An 18,914-nucleotide genomic window follows, 5' to 3' on the forward strand; every position below is an offset into this window, starting at 1 on the left:
ATTAGTACTACGATTTCATGATCTGACTCCTAATGACCACAGCATATGCCGTCAAAACTCTGCCAGTCTTGCTTGTTAACACAGTAAAGATCAGCACATTTCTTTACAAAGAACCTTTGGTCTCAGATTAGGTTTAGGCATCTAATGGAGGATACTCCCTTGGTGGTTTTGCAGATGGAACATATTTAATTATGCCCACCAATGAAATTCAACCATCTCTATAGCTAAGCAAGAGACAAGGCAGTGGTTTCAATGCACTGGCCCAGAAAATGCATTCAGACTCGAATCGAAGTGAACTTGATCGTATTACACATGCTTCAGCAGCACAGGGACAGACTTTAAAAATTCACAGGCTGATGAACCCAGAACACCAAGAGATGGAATGCAACCAAAGAGTTATCATTTACAAACAGACCATTAGCACTGACTGTGGAATAAAAAGAAAAAATAAGAGAGCCACCAAGTGATAATATACATTCATACCAACACACACACACTTTTAACCTAAAATATTGATGTTCATGAAAATAATTCCCTGCTTGCAAAAAAATAAATAAATAAATAAAAATGAAGTATATTACCATTGGGAAATAAAAGTAAACAAACATACAAATAAATAGCATTCAAATATAAAATAGTATATTTAGCTCAATGGTTTTCAAACTCATAAACCCTCAGGTCACAAGGAGCACGATTTAAGATAATTTTACCCAAAAAAGTAGGGGTTGTCTATGTTTACAGAAGATGTTGATTTAAATATATTTAAATATGTTTGTTTAAATAAATAAATAACTTTAAGAGATAATCATTTAGGCTCTCATATACATTACAGTGACAATATAAGTCAATTGTTTAACTTTAACTATATTAACTTTAGAATATCACACTGGGATTTACATGAAAATAGGCCTTTACAGTTTAAGAAGGACAGAGTGGATAATATTTCAAATAGCATGAAAACTAAAGATGCATTTGTTTGTGAAGATTAATTCTGAATGCAATTAATACCTATAGTATGCGTTCACTTCAGCAGGGCCCATTAAACTTTTATTTTGGATGCATGATGATGGAAAATTGGAACATGCCTCTATCATCTGAGAGGTCAACAGAGTTCAAGGTATGTGTTATGATTTATCATAGCTATGAATATAACAATCCCACTAGATGGAGCTAAAGGCATTGCATTTAAAAATCTCAATTTACAAGTGTGTGTATATATTTACATGGATAAAATAAAATACATGGAAAGGGCTAAAAAGTACTGATAGCACTAATTCTGTGCCTTATGAACGGCTTGCTAATTCTATAATGGCAATAAAATAAGGCCCGTTTTAAATTATGTTTAAAAATATGGGCTATTATTCAAATAGAATCACATATTTGCCTAAATGCTGCCAAGTTGAATGAATATTTTTCATTGTGGAAATTTAAAAAGCGTATGTGAACACAAAAAAGTCACAATACTTCCCTGCTAATTGTTGTGATCCTTGTGTCCATCGCCCGCCCTGACGCTCCTCCCTCTGTTCAACCATTGGCTGCTTTGCACAGAAAGCAGCGCAGACTTTCAGCTCGGAACGTTCCTATTGGTTACAATTTATATTTGCATAAAGTCTCAGTTCGTGATTGGACAACGGCATGTCAATCATTCTTTACACATTCCCCCGCTTTTGGATATTACCTCAGGAGACTCCACAGTTTTTCATCAGTGAGGAGGACTGGAATGTGAACAAAGTAACAGCCAACCAGACAAGAGGTGAACTAAACTATGATTCCTTCCCTTATTCTATAACCGCACAACGTCAGGATTTGCCACTAACGCGCAGAACACTGTAAGTATGTTATGTCTTTCTAAAATTTTTTTTTTTTTTAAAGTCTTATATTAGAGCAAGAAGCTTAAGATGACTAACACTCTAACCAACATTTGCACTGTTCTTCCTGTTTTGGGCAGAGCTGGAGAAGCCAATACAATCAGTCAGGATTAGATGTGAGCTGGATAGGGACTGGTGACCTCTTGGGTGTAAATCGGAAGATAATGATCGCTTACAGGGAAAGCAGCGTCTTTACGTGTCTCTAATCGCTATGAGTTTGTCAGGCTTTCTTCTGCATGTCAATACGCTGAGTTACAACTCTCCGCTAACAGCATTAGCTCCTCTCATTCACAGTATCGTTACTGAGCGGTCGCCTTAAGATTAAACGCACCCTAATCTGTCATTTCGCATATTACTGATATTATTTTGTATTACAATTACATTTTACTTTATTGTAAGTTATCCAGTTATCTTTTTACATTGTTTAACGCACTAGCGAGCTGGCTAACTCTAGCTTGAGTTCGTGCGCGCATTTCTGAAGTCTCGAATAGTCGCCTTGTATTACAAAACAGCCTTATTCATTGCGTTATGTATCTTAATGTTCACTTTTTTTTTATAGTCTAAGGAGGCGACAAGTTAAATGAGGGAATAACTGAGGTAAAATTGTGTATTTTATTTTATTATTATTTGCACCCAAGCCCGCGCCACAGTGCACCTGCTCCTACAGAGTATTTACACAATTCAAATATGTTTGTGTGATAAGAGTCAGGAAATTCACAATGCATCACACAAGGTTCAGGGTTCATGTACAACGGCAGTATTTGAAGTTCATTCTGGTTATTTTTACATTGGTCATAGTTCAAGTAAACAAGCCTGTCTAACCTCATATTGGCTGCTATTTACTCTTGCAAAGTTTTTTTGACCCTAAAATTGTCGTTGTATTCGTCTTAATGGCTCAGCTGTTACATTTATGCATTACACTACCAGTGGTTCTCAGTTTTGTTCCCTAACACAAAGTTTTGGTGTGCCTCTCTATTTAACAACCGATTTCACTTATCGGCTCATTTTTAGATGCTGTTTGTCCTAAAATGGGTGTCAAATAAGGGATTCAGTCCTGGGTGTCATTGCAGGTTTGTGAAATGCTGCTTTCACTGTTTTATGTAGTTCTAAGAAATAAGGAACCAAACACTGGGCTGTTTATGCTTTCACTAAAGTTTTTGTCGACATCACCACCAATATGGCCATACTATTAAAACCTTCTGTAACATTAGCAGCAAACTCAATTTACAGTTTATGCAGTTTCTCATTCTCAATTTTAAGTAGGCTATTGTACAGACAGCAACTAGTGAAGTGTTCGGCTAGGAGACAGTACCCTCAAAAGGAAAACTTTATACCTTAATTATATACCCCTAAAAGGTTTATAGTAGTATCTTAAGGGAACATATTACTGGTCTGTGGTACTAACATGCACCTTTTAGGGGTAGATAAGGTACAAAGTTGTCCCTTTAAGGGTACTGTCCCAGTGACAAGCTGTTGTTCCTCTAAAGGGATTTTTTTTTTGCGGATATGTTTTCGATAGTGATTGACATTCTTAATCCAGAAGACATCTGCTATAGCACCCCTTTCGGAGAAACAAAAAGAACGTGCTGTGTACTGCCGCATTTTGAATTGCAGCGGTGCACAATCTGCACATAATCAAGCTTGCATATCTAGAAACATCTGTGTCCACATACTTGTGTAAAATGTTTTAGGCTGAGTGCTGATAGAAGAATTTGGTCTTGGTGATGGACTTCATGCAGGCCAGTGATTCATTGAGCTTTTTCAAATCAGTGAGGTTGCCAGCTTTTGACTTTCCTCGAACACACAAAACGCACCTCCCTCCCTCCTTTGCTCCTTTGCTGTAGCTTAACTGAAATACAGCTCTAGAATACCAACATCCTCAGTGAAAAGAACCTGGAAAAGCTATTTAGTCCGAGGAGCTTGGATATTTACACAGGAAGAACATTCAAAGAAAATAAGACCTTTGTGCCTGAGCCTCTCAGTGGCTTTGCAATTAAAAGGTGTCATTCATGCTGGTGAGAATATCCGCATGGATAGGTAGTTGGTTTGTTCAAATTAAATGATTCAGCAACTTTGGCACAGCTCATGCTGTTGTTGAGTGATGGTTACCATGGGTGATGGGATGAACCATGCAGGAACTCCAAGGCAGTTTCATCAAGCTGTGAAATAATAGTTGGGCTTCTTTTTCAGCTCTCTTTTTTTTTTTTTATTCAGCAACAAACCTGACCATAATTCAACCGTTGTGGAATTATGCAACATTTTAATCTATTGTCACGGAAGCCGTAGCTTGCAAGAAATGCCTGGAAACCCTCACAAGGGCGCTCATATTTATATGTGGAAAAAATAAATAAATTTCTCTTTGTTCCCTGGTCCCATTAAGGACAACTCTGTCGACCTGGTCTGTTGAGGGGAAGCTTTTTGGGACCAATGCAGACCCCCCCTCAGATCCTCACTGTCAGTGCCTGTGCGTGGGTCAGCAGTTTTTGTCGCTGTAAGTGGTTTTAGACACCTGCTTGCTCCCTGTTCTCGTTCACCCATCAACAGCCCTGCATCCAATCCCTCCAATCCCAGCCTCCCAGTTGCCCTTATCCCCCTGCATAGCTTTCTGCACGGATAGCTGTGACCTTGCATCCTTTGTGGTCAACCTCTGGCATTGTGATTCATGTCAACTCGAGAGTGTGATCCATAAAGACCCTGCTGATGTTTGTGCATGCTTGCGCCCCTCTCTCATCACAATAACCTCAAACCGCATCAGTTAAAGAATCCAGTTTGCATGTAAGCACATTCACTTACACAAAGAGCCACTGGTAACATTGAACCTTTGCAGATGAAACCTAGACAGAAAGGGCAAAACTGTCTGGATTTCACCAAATCATGTGCTGCATAAAAGCAAGCCTGACCAAGCATAACACTTAATGGGTGTTATGTATTTAATTGACAGGAAAATTTTAGCAGTTTGTTCATGTCAAGCCGCATAACCTGCGCTTTGTATCTTCAACTGCCACAGGCTTTTAATCCTAACAAATAAATGTTAAAATATTCAGTTTTTGTTGTAGGGCTGCACAAATGGGGGGAAATCATACAGTCATTCTCAATTATTTCAGTAGATTATTGTATTCTTGATTATTCATTTTATTAATAGAATTTACAATGATTTTGCAGGGCAACTGCATGCCATTTTTGTGTTTTTATAAATAAGTATTACATTTTTGTACCATTAACTGTTTTTCAAATTTTGATGGCATTATACGGTAACTCTCGAGAATTCCACCAATGTCAATCAACAAACTCATCTAATTTACACTATGCTTTGTTGATCATAATAGGAGCGTTCTAGTTTTGCTGCATTGCACTCAGTGTATATTGGGTGTTGCGTCTACATTGCAAGCGCACCATACTTTTCGCTTTGGTGCTAAAGCATTTCTGTGGAACACCAATATGGACTGGTTGTTATGTGTTCAATAAACATGTCTGTGATTGTTTTTTTTAGCATTGTAAACAATGTAAGTAAATTATACGAAAAAAAAACAACACCTTACACAGTTAATTACAAAGCTGTAATTGTGTTATTGATTATTTTACTTGAAAAGCTGTGTGAAGTTGCCTACGTAAGATTGATAACCTAAACAGTAATTTTGGTACCTAAATAAATTATTATTATTATTTTTTAATAGTTACGTTTTTTTATTTTATTTTATTGTAATAGATGTTCTCTTGCAATTTTATTTCTTCAGAAATTTCTCAAATTTGTTCTAGTAAAACTACTATTGAATAGTTTAGCCAGGATCTCATAATTTTTTCTTTTTCTTTAAGTGTTCATTGTAATTATGGTCTTATTGAATTTCTGAGGTTCTGTTTGCTAAAAACAAAGGATTACTGATTTAATTTACAAATCTAAATTGTATAACAACCTGTCAGCATAAAATGTAAGAATTAGAGACTGAGTTGATTAATTGTGCACTTTGTATTGGCTTAACAGTGTAAAGAAGGATTACAGTTCTCAGATCCTCTGAACAAATTTACAGTGAACTTAACTGTTGAAGTAATATTTCATTGCTGAAAGAGCTGTGAATATCTAGTAAAATGTCAAGCAAAGTTTGTCTAGTGAAGGATGTAAAAATGTCATCCAGGCAATACATTTTCAATCTCTAGCCATTATACACAAAAAAAGAAGCTTGTAAAAGATTACTGTGCCAAGGCATGACAAACACTACAACCACATTTAAGCTAATGCTAATCATCCAAGATTAATAGTAACGTTGTCTGCAGCTGAAAAAACTGGAACTAGTTGGCTCTAGATTTTGTTGATACAGCACCATACCACTTTCTCACTGGTGATTTTATTGCCAAGCATAAACATGTACAGCAGTGAGTCATCCCCAATACAGAAGATACTTTTTAGATCACTTGCTAACCTCTTGTGTTGTGCTTTTTTATTTTCCTAGTTCGGGATATTGGGACCAGTGAAAATTTGGACGTGCTGGAAAAGATGTCAGTCAGCGTCCATGAAAACCGCAAGTCGAGGACGAGCACTGGCTCCATGAACATCTCGCTCTTCCACAAGCCCTCTCATCCAGACAGTGTGCTCACCCACCTCAATACCCTTCGCAAACAGTGCATGTTCACAGATGTAACGCTATGGGCAGGCGACCGCTCCTTTCCCTGTCATAGAGCTGTGCTTGCTGCTTGCAGTCGCTACTTTGAAGCCATGTTCAGCGGTGGCCTCCGTGAAAGCCTTGACAATGAGGTTAACTTTCGTGACAGTGTTCACCCAGAAGTTCTGGAGCTGCTGTTAGACTTTGCTTACTCCTCACGTGTCATCATCAATGAGGAGAATGCAGAGTCACTTCTCGAGGCTGGAGACATGCTACAGTTTCATGATATCCGTGATGCAGCAGCAGAATTTTTGGAGAAGAATTTGCACGCATCAAACTGCTTAGGAATGATGCTGCTCTCTGACGCTCATCAGTGCAAGCGCCTTTATGAGCTGTCATGGAGGATGTGCCTCATTCACTTTGAGACTCTTCGAGACACTGAAGACTTCTGTGGCCTCTCGAAAGACAAGCTTTTGGATCTCATCCTGAGTGATGAGCTGGAGGTTGAAGATGAACAGATTGTGTTCAATGCGGTCATGCGCTGGGTTAGGTATGACTTAGACAGCCGCAGAGACTATCTTCCTGAACTGCTGCGAGGACTACGCCTCGCGTTGTTGCCCTCGGGATGCCTCATTGAGGCCGTGGCATGTGAGGAACTTGTGATGTCAGATAAAAGGAGCCGACAGATTGTTGATGAGGCCATGCAGTGTAAGAAAAAGATTCTGCAGAATGACGGCGTTGTCACCAGCCCCTGCGCTAGGCCTCGCAAAGCTGGGCACACGCTTCTCATTCTTGGGGGTCAGACGTTTATGTGTGATAAGATCTACCAAGTGGACCACAAAGCAAAAGAGATCATCCCTAAATCAGATCTTCCCAGTCCCAGAAAGGAGTTCAGTGCATGTGCCATTGGCTGCAAAGTATACGTGACAGGAGGAAGGGGGTCAGAAAATGGAGTGTCGAAGGATGTTTGGATATATGACACGGTACATGAAGAATGGTCGAAAGGTGCCCCAATGCTAATTGCACGTTTTGGACATGGCTCGGCTGAACTTGAAAACTGCCTTTATGTTGTGGGGGGTCACACTGCTATAGCAGGTGTCTTCCCAGCCTCCCCTTCAGTATCTCTTAAACAGGTTGAGCGGTATGACCCCTTAACCAACAAATGGACAATGATGGCACCACTTAGGGATGGTGTCAGCAATGCAGCAGTAGTCAGTGCCAAGCTGAAACTCTTTGTGTTTGGTGGAACAACCATCCACAGGGACAAGGCCTCAAAGGTCCAGTGCTATGACCCCGTTGAGAACCGTTGGACCATAGCTGCCGAGTGCCCGCAACCCTGGAGATACACCGCCGCTGCCGTTCTCGGCAGTCAGATATTCATAATGGGTGGTGACACGGAGTTCACGGCAGCTTCCGCCTACCGATTTGATTGCGAGACCAATCAATGGACGCGTGTAGGTGACATGACTTCTAAAAGAATGAGCTGCCATGCTGTGGCCTCTGGTAATAAACTCTATGTGGTCGGTGGGTACTTCGGTACACAGCGGTGTAAAACTCTGGATTGTTATGATCCGACGTCGGATAGCTGGAACAGTATAACTACCGTGCCTTATTCACTGATTCCAACTGCTTTTGTCAGCACCTGGAAACATCTTCCTGCGTAGTCGCCTCCAATTAAAGTGTATGGAGCTGATCTGGGTAAGGTTTTTGGCTTTTCTTTCATTCTTGATGTGCTCCTTTGTGTTGAAAGACTCTATACTGAAATGACTATTCTTTCTGAATGTGCAAGTATCTGTATTACCTTATCTGAGATATATACAGACACAAAAACACACACACAACTGAATCATTTTGTATTGTAGGTGCTTCCCCTGAAAAGTGCTTGAATCATAATTCTAAGCAGAGGAACGATAGAAGTCAGCAGGCTGTCGACCTTCACACATAAACAATGATTTCTGTCAAGATAACTGCATGCCAAAATGTTAAATTGGGGCTTGACAGCCTTCTTTGAAAGCAGCTGAGTGCTCCTATCTTATTGAGGTTTTTGAAAGTGGTTGAGCAAAGAGAAAATGATTGTGTTAAACCATCTGGATGTCTAGGAATATTAAAGAGCAGCGGCTGTCATTGAAGGGCAACATCTTCAAGAGGGTTGAAGGTTGAGGCTTAAACATCTCATGAATTCTCACTTAGGATCATAGTGATGCGTCAGCACTAGTGAGCCATTGAAAAATTGATTTGTGATCTACATTACAAAGCTTTTTTCTGTCAATTGGCAATTAGGTTGAGTGAGAGCACAAAGTGGCTTAATCTCTGTAATTACAGGCTGCAATGAGAGACTCAGTGTAGAGAGATATAGGGAGGAGGGTGCTTATTGTTGCTGAAACAGCTGCTAAAGCATTTTGTTTCCCATCAACTGTACCATCTAAAGCACAACGATGTCTTCTTTTTTTTCTGCGCTTAAATATTGACCACTGAAAATTAAGGCAAAAAATGTTTTATGGCATGTTTTGCTGAATATTTTCAGGTGGCCAGAGGACAGTCTTGGCTGAAGATGTGAACAGAAACAGTTTGAAAAATTGAAATGCGATTTGCAAATTTGCAGATTTTGCTTTTCCCACTTGTGCATTGAAGTCCCCATGCCCAGAAGCAATCATTCTCTTTGGCCCGTTGGTGAATTAATAAAGAGCTATTTATGTGCTTCATTAGAGGAACTATTTATTATGTGTGAAGGGAGAATAGTTTACTTAAGGTACCTGCCACCTTTGTTTTAGAAATGACTAGTTTTCATCTTTAGTGTATTCTTGACAAGGTACAGATATTAGCCCAATTTCAGTTTTTAAAGCTATAGATGTATTGTACAAAATTAATTATTATATTTGAGCTTCTCTCTGTGTATACAAAATAAAATCTGTTTAGTCATTCTAAACAACAGCTAATTTGAATGACCAATTTTTATAGTGTGTATAAAATTGTTATACACATTATATAATTATTATTGTGGCCTAGTGTGTTCAGCCAATAATTTATTTTCAATACAATGCATCACTACAGTTATTTGACCAATGATTTTTTTTTTTAAATGTCTGTTTAAATTTTATTAATACATGATAATGATTACACTCCCAAGAAACAAGAAAACTCTCCCATCATTTCCATTATAAGTTCCCCCTATTTTACTATCAAACAAAAGCATAGGCTAAGTGTATAAATGTAAAGCACTCGTTTGCATTGAACTGTAAAAAAAATAAAATAAATGCTTATTGACTAGGCCTATGTGAAATGCATTAAGCTTCATTATAATACCCTTTCTTCTTCATCATAATATCTTGTCTGTCAGCACTTATGAAGACCAGGGCTAATAGGTCATTACAGACTAACAATATTTGCATGAACAGCCTTTCTCAGAAGCCAGCGAGCCCCTTGTCTGCCTGAGGTTGAATGATGGTCTGCCTGCATATTGGTTTGTAAATGGACGCAGCAAAGGTTGTTGCTTCTTAAACCTAATACTGAGGAATTGCAATTGTGCCGATGGTCTCTATGAGTGCGTCATAACAGTCAGCTGAACATCTCTCACTTGTGTCATTTGAATTAGACTGCCTGGGGAGGGACCACAGCCATCTCATTGCATCTCCTGGTGATTAGAAAATGATTACTTCTGTGAGTAATCATTAACACTCTTCACCAGCCAGCAACTCCGTTCACACCACAAGTGCTTCATTTCACAGTGAAGCAGGTGGCCCAGCAAAAGCTGGGTTTTATAATTAGCCCCAGGGGGCACAAAATCAGAATGTCTGGAGGACGCCCTGGCAGGCCTGCCGAAGGATGTTGGCAGCAGCAGCGTCCTCCAGGAACGCCCACAGGAAGAGAATAAACACAGTTGAATGTGTACCAACCAAAGGGTTAAAGCTTAGCTGGTTAGCATGGCTCTGCTAGACTCTGCTGGTAGCAATTTTTTCATTTTTTTTTTTTTTAATTGACGTGCATTAAAATTGATCGGTGTGTAGCGAAATAGCAAATATTTCTTTATAGTAGATGTTTTTTAAAGGATGCTAAAATTTATATTTAAGCTGGTGTTCCGTCCGCTGTCTTTGGCCTCTTTTTCACCGTCTGGCCAAACCGTTCATTTCCGAGCTGATAACGGAGCTCTTTGGAATTGAATACAAATGTGTCAGTCGTTGCCTTGGTAACGTAAGAGTTTACAGGCAATATTTGATGTAAATAGCGTTATGGAGGATGATCAGATATTTGTTTTAATTTTATTATTAATTTGTGCTTAAGTCACTCAAATAGTACGCTTGGCCAGCTACAAAGAATGGTAACAGAAAAGTGACCAATCCTGAGTTGCGACGTCACACGCATTCTACCATCACGGTTCAGGTTAGCCAGACATCATGTTTACACTAGTGCGTTTTCATTGTAAAACAGCGTTTTAAAATGAAAATGAGCCTCGTTATTGTTTACATGGTCATCGAGGCTGGTATGTTACAGAACCATTGAGAGAGATGGCTCTGGGCTGCAATTCCCAAAAGCATTGTAAGCCTGTTGCTTGTTCGCAGTCGATCGCAGAACAATAGCCACCAACGGTCTCTACGATCAACTTAGGCTTACGATGCTTTTGGGAAACTCAGCCCTGTTCTGTTATTGTCGTGTTCTGGTAGCGTAACGTGAGCAGCCACGCCTTCATTTTCAGAAGTCTCCGTTTTGGTCCGTTTACACTGAAACGCAACCCCGGACTAAAACGGGGTCTGCAGTGTTGCGAAAACAACTCAAAAACAACCTTGCAGCAGATCTGACCGCCCTGTGCAAAGATGGTAGATTTCAAATTCTTCAAGTATTATATAGACCTCCCACACTCTCCTATTCATCTCTTTACCCTGTTCAGCCTCACAACCTTCTCTCTCCTGAAAAGTAACTAAAGAAGTGGGTGATGAAAGCAAAGGCTGGTGTGTTTCAAACTCCTACTGAGTTGAAGCAATGAAGAATTGATAGAGATGAGTATAGGCAGCCCAGCTCTATGGTCTCACTGTCTCACACTTAAAATGCCTGTTGGTCTCCATAGTGGAATGTCTCTGTGTCATTATGAAAAACTAAATAGAGAAGAATGAGCTTCATCAATGATTTAAAGGCCTGCATGTGCAGGGTTGGGATTCCACTTTCAGTTTATAAATATTTTAAAACCTGCAGCGGCCAGGGACAAGGAGAGGAGTACCTGAATGTAATCCATTTCAGAAAGCTGTGCATCATGCTAGACAACAGGATAATTGAATCCCACAGTCTAAATTTGACATTATTAGTCATAATCAGACAGCCTTGCTGAAAACTGTAAATCAAGTTTCACGGCATAGTATGTTTTTCTAGAGACCTAACGTCCCTAAAAAAAAAAAAGGAAAGAAAATGAAGAAAAGCTTTTAGAGTTTAGTGGCAGAGGTTTCCATTAAATGAAAAGGCTTATGTAAAGCTTGTATCATGTTAGCCCCTATATATATTTTTTTTTTTTCTTTTATGCCACGCATTGTCAAACATTTTATTCATGAGCCGTTATTTATATACATATTTTTTCTGAATAGTATAGTTTATAAACTGCACATTATTTTCCATGTCAAAGCTCAAAGTTATAGTTCACCCAAAAATTATAACCATTTACTCACGTTGATGTTGTTCCAAACTAACTTTCTTAGTTTTTTAATTCTTAGATATTTTTAAAATAAAATGTTTTTGGCTATACAATAAAACTCAATAAACATTGGACCCCACCGACTTTCATTGTGTAGGCAAAAAAACAACAATATAAAACAAACAAATTGTATTATCTTTTATATTCAACAGAAGTCATACAGGTTTAAAAAGCATGAGTTTTTTTTTATTGTATGCATTATGTAATGTTTACTTAAACTGACAAAATCTGCTGTGACTGTGCATGTGAACATACTTTCAGGTAATTTCAGGCCATTTCCTTTGAGTTACCCCACCCACAACACTTTACCTGAACAAAGGCCTTTCTCTGCACTACAACTTGACAGTGGACTTTCTCAAACCACTTCTGTTCGGGAATCTCCCTAAGCCATGTTTGATGGAATCAACTAGCATTTGTGTGTGTGTTTGTAATTTCAGAAGGAAAATGCTGGCTCAGTTTTGTTTTTTCCTCAGAGTGACCACTGGATAAATGGTCAGAAATTGCCCATTGCCCAAGAAATTCCAAAGTATATGAGCTAGTAATGCTTTTAAAAAGTAGCATCAAACTTGTTGTTGATTACTTTACAGGACGTGAATTATGACCAGAAGCTCCAGGTAAATATAATAGGGAATATTCAGGCATTGGCCTGTAATGTCATCTCTTTTGACACCCCTGTAGCACATCCCATATGTCCTCAATAAGACTTAGTTACTGCTTTTTCTGCCAACAGTGCAGTTTCATTGGCAGCATTGTGTTCAACTAATCCAGGTAATTTGCCAGTTGGAACAGTTCTGACCCCTTGCCAACCACCACAACCTCCCATCCCATCCCCTAAAGGAGGGGGCTTTAGAAAAACTAAACCAGCTAATTGTTTTTTCTGTTACAGAGCCCATAAATCGGATTGGGTTTTAATCTAATCTCTCGTTGTGGCATGCATGTTACTAAAGCAGGAAACACGATGTTTTGGCAGTGTACACTGTTCTCCCAACTGGTGGAAACAGGCCGATACAGGTAGCAAAAGCCCAGATTTCCCATGCACATCATCTTCTCTGACCCATCAAGCACTGACACAGTCTGGTGAAGGCTGGATAAGCTTTGCCTGGTCATGGTGCCCTGTTTAAACTAGCTGTGGATTTGTACGCTTGAGTGGCAGAAGCCCTGTTTCCTGGAATGGCACTGCTCACTGTAATCAGTCTTTATACCGATATTTATCCTTTACCATCATCGTATTAGGGAGTAATGCCATGTCTACTTTAACCCATCTAGACAACAAAGTCTGGTTTTTAATAAGAATAAGCCTATAGTGTTTGCAACATGTTTTACTGATCTCCACCGAAGTGCCTGTTCTTAAGGATTGTTGAATCATTTTTTAACTAAAAGTTAGTTACAGTCACAGTTCCTATTGGGAGTGACCACCATCGCTTGGGAAACACATTTGCATTTCAGTTGGACTAAAGTGTCTTCTTTATAAATGTCTTGTATTTAATTGAACTGAAATCATCAGGACTAACAAACCTAGATAATGCAATTGCATCTTGGCTTCATCCAGCATGTATCACACTAAAATTGGCCTAGATCTTGATGCTTGTTCTGTTTACTTTAAAACAATAAAAATAAACCGTTATTGAACAGTCACAATAACTTTATTTCTTCACATCAATCCATTTAAATGTATTAAATGGAAGTTTAATGAACATTAATTTTTTTTCTGGCAATTGAGACTGCATTGTTCTAGTTTGCGGGATGGGAATCGATCAGGAGAGTAAATGTTGAAATTAACCCTTTTTTGTTGCATTTCTGAGTAAAGGGAAAGGCTTATGTTGGTAGTTTTGTGGTTGCCCTTGTGTTGAAGAGTGCATATATATATATATATATATATATATATATATATATATATATATGTATGTGTGCATATTTATATATAGCTAAAATACTTTTAAAAAACAGTTGCATATTGCATACCAACATGTGGCAATAGAGTGGTGCAGGTATGACGTCAGAATTTTATAATGGGGGTTTTCGGTTTATGTGTAAAATAAAGACTGCCGTAAACGCGACTTGACTTTGTTTTGACAAAATGTCAAAATATAGCCAAGTTATGTTTACCACAGGCTTTATTTTACTCCTAAATTAAAAAACCCCATAGGAAAATCTCAAAGGAACCAAATTAGACTGCCGGGTTCTGACGTCATACCTGCACCACTCTATTGCCATTTGATCTTTAGGTTTGATCAACAAAACATACGTTGTTTGAATGGACTTGTTCTAGTCTTGTACCAACTTGTTTGAAATTGTGTGTAAATGGGGAAAAAAAATTAATGAGAGGGTGGAATCGTTAATTTTATTTATTATTTTTGTGTTTTTTAATTAGGGCTTTGTAGACAAGTATAGTATTTCTCAAGATAGAATTATACACTCCATTCACCTGCTCACAGGGATTTACCTTGAGCTTTTCACCTAAGGCAATAACACATCTTTAAAAAAAATATGCACCTCATTTCTACACATAGCAGTTTTATCCTCTACATCTGAAAAGTATTTTAAACAGTGTCAACAGCATTCCCTTCAAGTGCATGTGGCAGCTATTATGCCAGATCAGAATCTCACACTTAATGAATCATAAAGCAGATGGACACATTTAAGGCGAAACCCACGACTGGGATCTGCAAAATATTTACTTTGTTTTTGGTTTATAAAGAGCAGGAGTCCGTTTTGATGGATACGTCAATGGCGTTGTCAATGCAGGCTCTGAAATAATTTCATTGTTGTGGCTTAACCGCTTAAACCCTCTAGGGGAGGCATTAGCTTTAAATTGGAATGTATTAGAAGTGATGAGAATTGAATTAGAGGCAGTCAGACACCCCTGTTGGGCGAGCTGCTCTGGTGGGATGTGAAGCTGATGTAAGAGATTGATTTTAAATCTTCTGTAAGCGTAGACTCATTTAAAGTGCTACGAGACTGCAAATCCCATATGTTCTCCACGGACACAACAACAGACAAGGTTAGTCTTTGATTGACCGTGATTGATCCTGTTACTTTTTCAAAGTAATTTCAAAGTGTTTTAGATTCAGGTCTTGTCTCATTTTCTCTTTTCTGTGTGCTTGTTCGATTTTAAACTCTTCAGTTTTTGGTTCCAACTAAGTAAACTTACAACCTTTTTCCATTGCAACAGCAGATAATGCAAGATATGTTTCTCGTATGGTATACCAATACATGGTATTGATACAGATTTGATTCTGGTTCACAAGATCTTGATTTGATTCAATATATTTTAGTTATGTCTATTTTTCATACTTGTAAAGTACATACTTGTATTTTTCATACTTGTGAATTCTCTCTGCCAATGTTGTTATACAGGAAAGTTTCATACTGGGTCAAACTTATAACTCTACTCATTAGAAAACCCAGTCGTTTCAAGAATTAGTCTACACCGGTTTTGCTGTTTGTTTAAAAAGAATCAAGTCTCTTGTGAATCAGACTTCATTCTTCACTTTGTATCTGAATGACTGCAAAAAACAGGTTTGTTTGTTTGTTTGACACTTGTTTCTATTCCAAACTTTTTGCAAAGATTGACTAAGCTCATACTCTGGTAGAGAATCACAAGAAATGTGCTTTCCTGTGTTCCCTTTCTTTTCTCCCAGTCAATTTAAATTGCCATCAAGTTTGAGTGCAATGACTGGGTTCAAATTACAGAGATTGGCTTTGAGTTGTGAGGAAATCTGGTTTCAAACTGTGCCGTCTCTCATTGCAGGTGTCATGGTCTTCTAGCCACTCTGAATGGACGGCAGCAGAGCTGGATTGTCATTGGCTGGCCTGAAGCACCTCTGCTCGGTGGATGTGGTGTGGCTGCGGTCGGTCACGGCCACTCTCGAAAAACAAACCATCTATCCACTGCTGAGAGGAGCCACAGCGAAGAGCTGAAAAAATCTCCAGAAGAGAGGCCACAAAGGCCTTTTCCCTACAGCACAACGCTAACTCATGCCATGCTTGTTCATTGCCAAACAAAGGCACAAAGACACACTACACTCTTGCACCAATATCTGCTCTTTGGAGACTCTTTTGCAATCCAACAAGGTCAAGAACATTCCAGTGATCCATGACGAACCACAACTAAAGCATGATTTTCCTTCATGAAACTTGCTTCTTCACTTTCAATGGCAGTACAGCATGTTCATGTTACTTCCAAAACGCCTTACGGACACTGCGTTAAACGAAACATCTGAAACATCTACAGATATGCAGAACATCCCCATGGGAAAGTGCAAGTTTACTCGAGCAGGAGGTAAAATTCCTGTGGGACTAGTATCTGTGAAATGAGTTTTAAACTGCGACTTGTATAGATTCTACAGCACAATGTATTATCAAGGACTTCCTCTCATTTGAAGATTTCTTGAAGGTTTAAACATTTGATAAATGCAATTAATTTATGTGTTGGTGATAAAAACAAGAGTAAAGAAAAAAACTGCACATGAGACTATATGATGGATGATGAGGGCTTTGGTGTTTTTTACTGTTTTCCTCTGGATTTGAATGCTGGATTATGTTTAAAAGAACATTCTGGGTCTGTCAGCAGCATTTATGCTTTGCATAAGCTTCACATATCTGCTTCTACATCCTCCAAAAATGGACCTATTCATTTACATTTTAAATGCCTCACCATAACCTTTATTTTTGCTTGTTTTTAAAGAAAAGAAGGAATAGTCTAAATTATTGTTTGTGGTTTGAGTTTAATTTATATTGAATCGAAAGAAAAATCCTTTTAAGATCAACCACGATTTTGAAGTTGAAGGTTGGGTTTTTGCTCACAGTCTTAAATCTCTTGAAAAGGGTTATGAATTTGAATTTTGTTTCAGGGGGAGTTTGTCTTCTGTAATAAACGGCTCACTGCTAAACATTTCCATTTGAAGGGGACTTTCTGGGATTATGCAGCAGATCCCACTGGTGTCCCTGTGAACTGAATTCCTGGTGCCTAATACCGGTAGATGTGTTGCTCATTCAGTCTGTTGAAGGGTTTGAATAAATGATTTTTTGATGCTTGCAGACTGGTTTCATAAGTACCCTGGAGGTTTAAAAATGCGCTTGGATTCCTCTCTGAAAACTCCTCCACGAAACATCCAAGGTTTTTTCGACGTAACCGGAACAAGCTTTACGTTTTTAGCTAAATAATGCCCAAGCTAAATCCGCAGGGACCTTTAGAAGTTTTATCCATTGCTTTCCCGCTCCTACAGATAGAATTTACATGTTGTAAGGTGCTTTGTTTTTGGTTGCACAAAATAATATTTAGTTAATATTTTTACATTAATAAAAATACAATTTTATAATCACAAAAAACTATACTAACATTAATATTCAATATATTTTTTTTAATTAGAATTTTGTTTCTTATGAACAAAGGAATTCATGGATACTGAATGCTGGAATACGTGTATAGTGTAAATTAAGCTATGTTTACAAAAAATATCAAACTTAATTATTGGTAAGCAGCCTCTTTTATAGGATGGCAATGGCGATGCCAAAAGCAGATTTATTGTGGCTGTTTTTTAAACATCCGCTTTATTCCTTAAAATAGGAGAGGGCGCTGAGTCCAGGAAATTGTGCAGTCGTCTGGAAACGGAGGCTGGCATTTCAAAATGATTCCTTGAGGCACCTCTGTTTGCAAAGTTTTTATCGAGTTCAAGTTTACTCTTGAGCATGTGAGGAGCTATTAGCACATCTGACGCTGACTGACTGATACACTGGTGCACTGCAGCAAGAATGTGTTCTAGTCGGTTTGGAGTGAGACGGAGCTGTGTGAATATTTCAATTTTGAGAACTAACCACTTCATGTGCAGTACGGGCAGTGGGACATTTGTGATGTATTCAACATCTAAATAGTTGTGTCCTCTTAGGAGATAAAGACTAGACTCTCTGCAATTTCCTTTCAAGCTTCTAATCTGGTACGGTGACTGACAGCCCAGTGGATTCTGGGAGGGGGTGAGGGGGACAGACAGACAGACGAAGCACCCTGGGTAAATGGAAGGTAAATCCTCTGCCAGGCAAGAATGTTGAGCACAGTCCCTTCCTGCCACTCATTTTGCCTTTCAGGCCACCTGCTAGCCCTGAGGACTGGGCTCAGATAACAGCCACTGCTGCTGCTTATAGACACCAAAGAAAAAGACCTCCACAAGGTTCAAGAATATGCAAAACATCAAGATTTTAATCACCCAGTCCTTGGGTAAACCTTCCGGAATATATCTCCAGGTCATATTCACTCCCTTTTGATATATATGCCCACCAAGGCTGCGTTTAGTAAATAGTAATGAAATATTATTACAATTTAAAGCCACCATAAAATATCCAAAAATGGATAATCCGTTTTTATGGAATGCTGCAGTACTTTTGCAGTATTTATTTGTGCGCTTTATTCTTTTATAATGTTTAATCAAAATAATTTCCCCCTCGCTCTTCTCCAATGATGTGTTTACTGGCGTGAGGACGGGACAACCTGTGTCACTCACATGAAATCACACCAATATCAAACCACAACCATCCAATCAATTCCCGGTGGACTTTTTCTTTTCTTTTTTTTTTCTTGTTCAAGACGTTGTTTCACTCACATATACCACACAATAGGGAAGAACTTGCAACTCCTGTTTAATGCAGACTTTAAAGTAAATGTTTCCTTTTTAACTATATTTCAAAATGTAATGAATGCTGAATTTTCAGCCTTTACTACAGTCTTCAGTGTCACATGATCCTTTAGAAATCATTCTAATGCTGATTTGGTGCTCAAGAAAC

The 18,914-nt window shown here is 38.6% G+C and overlaps 2 protein-coding genes across 5 annotated transcripts in view; one reads left to right on the forward strand and one right to left on the reverse strand.

Annotated features, from left to right (window-relative positions):
• agbl1 (AGBL carboxypeptidase 1) overlaps positions 1–18,914 on the reverse strand; it is a 201,636-nt gene that overhangs the window by 159,762 nt on the left and 22,960 nt on the right. The window lies entirely within an intron of this gene.
• On the forward strand, positions 1,681–17,340 carry enc2 (ectodermal-neural cortex 2). 4 transcript variants are annotated; one of them, XM_079859336.1, is made up of 4 exons: positions 1,685–1,829; positions 4,249–4,359; positions 6,314–8,161; positions 15,889–17,340. In XM_079859336.1, exons 2-3 carry the CDS (start codon positions 4,296–4,298, stop codon positions 8,125–8,127), a joined length of 1,878 nt encoding a protein of 625 aa, XP_079715462.1. In that variant the 5' UTR covers positions 1,685–1,829; positions 4,249–4,295; the 3' UTR covers positions 8,128–8,161; positions 15,889–17,340. The 4 variants fall into 4 exon arrangements, with proteins under 4 accessions (XP_079715465.1, XP_079715462.1, XP_079715463.1 ...); XM_079859337.1 differs by lacking the exon at positions 15,889–17,340 and adding an exon at positions 10,056–11,986; XM_079859339.1 differs by lacking the exon at positions 4,249–4,359 and having other exon boundaries at positions 1,681–1,753.

This window comes from Squalius cephalus (assembly GCF_949319135.1).
Source record: "Squalius cephalus genome assembly, chromosome: 23".
Classification (NCBI taxonomy): domain Eukaryota; kingdom Metazoa; phylum Chordata; class Actinopteri; order Cypriniformes; family Leuciscidae; genus Squalius; species Squalius cephalus.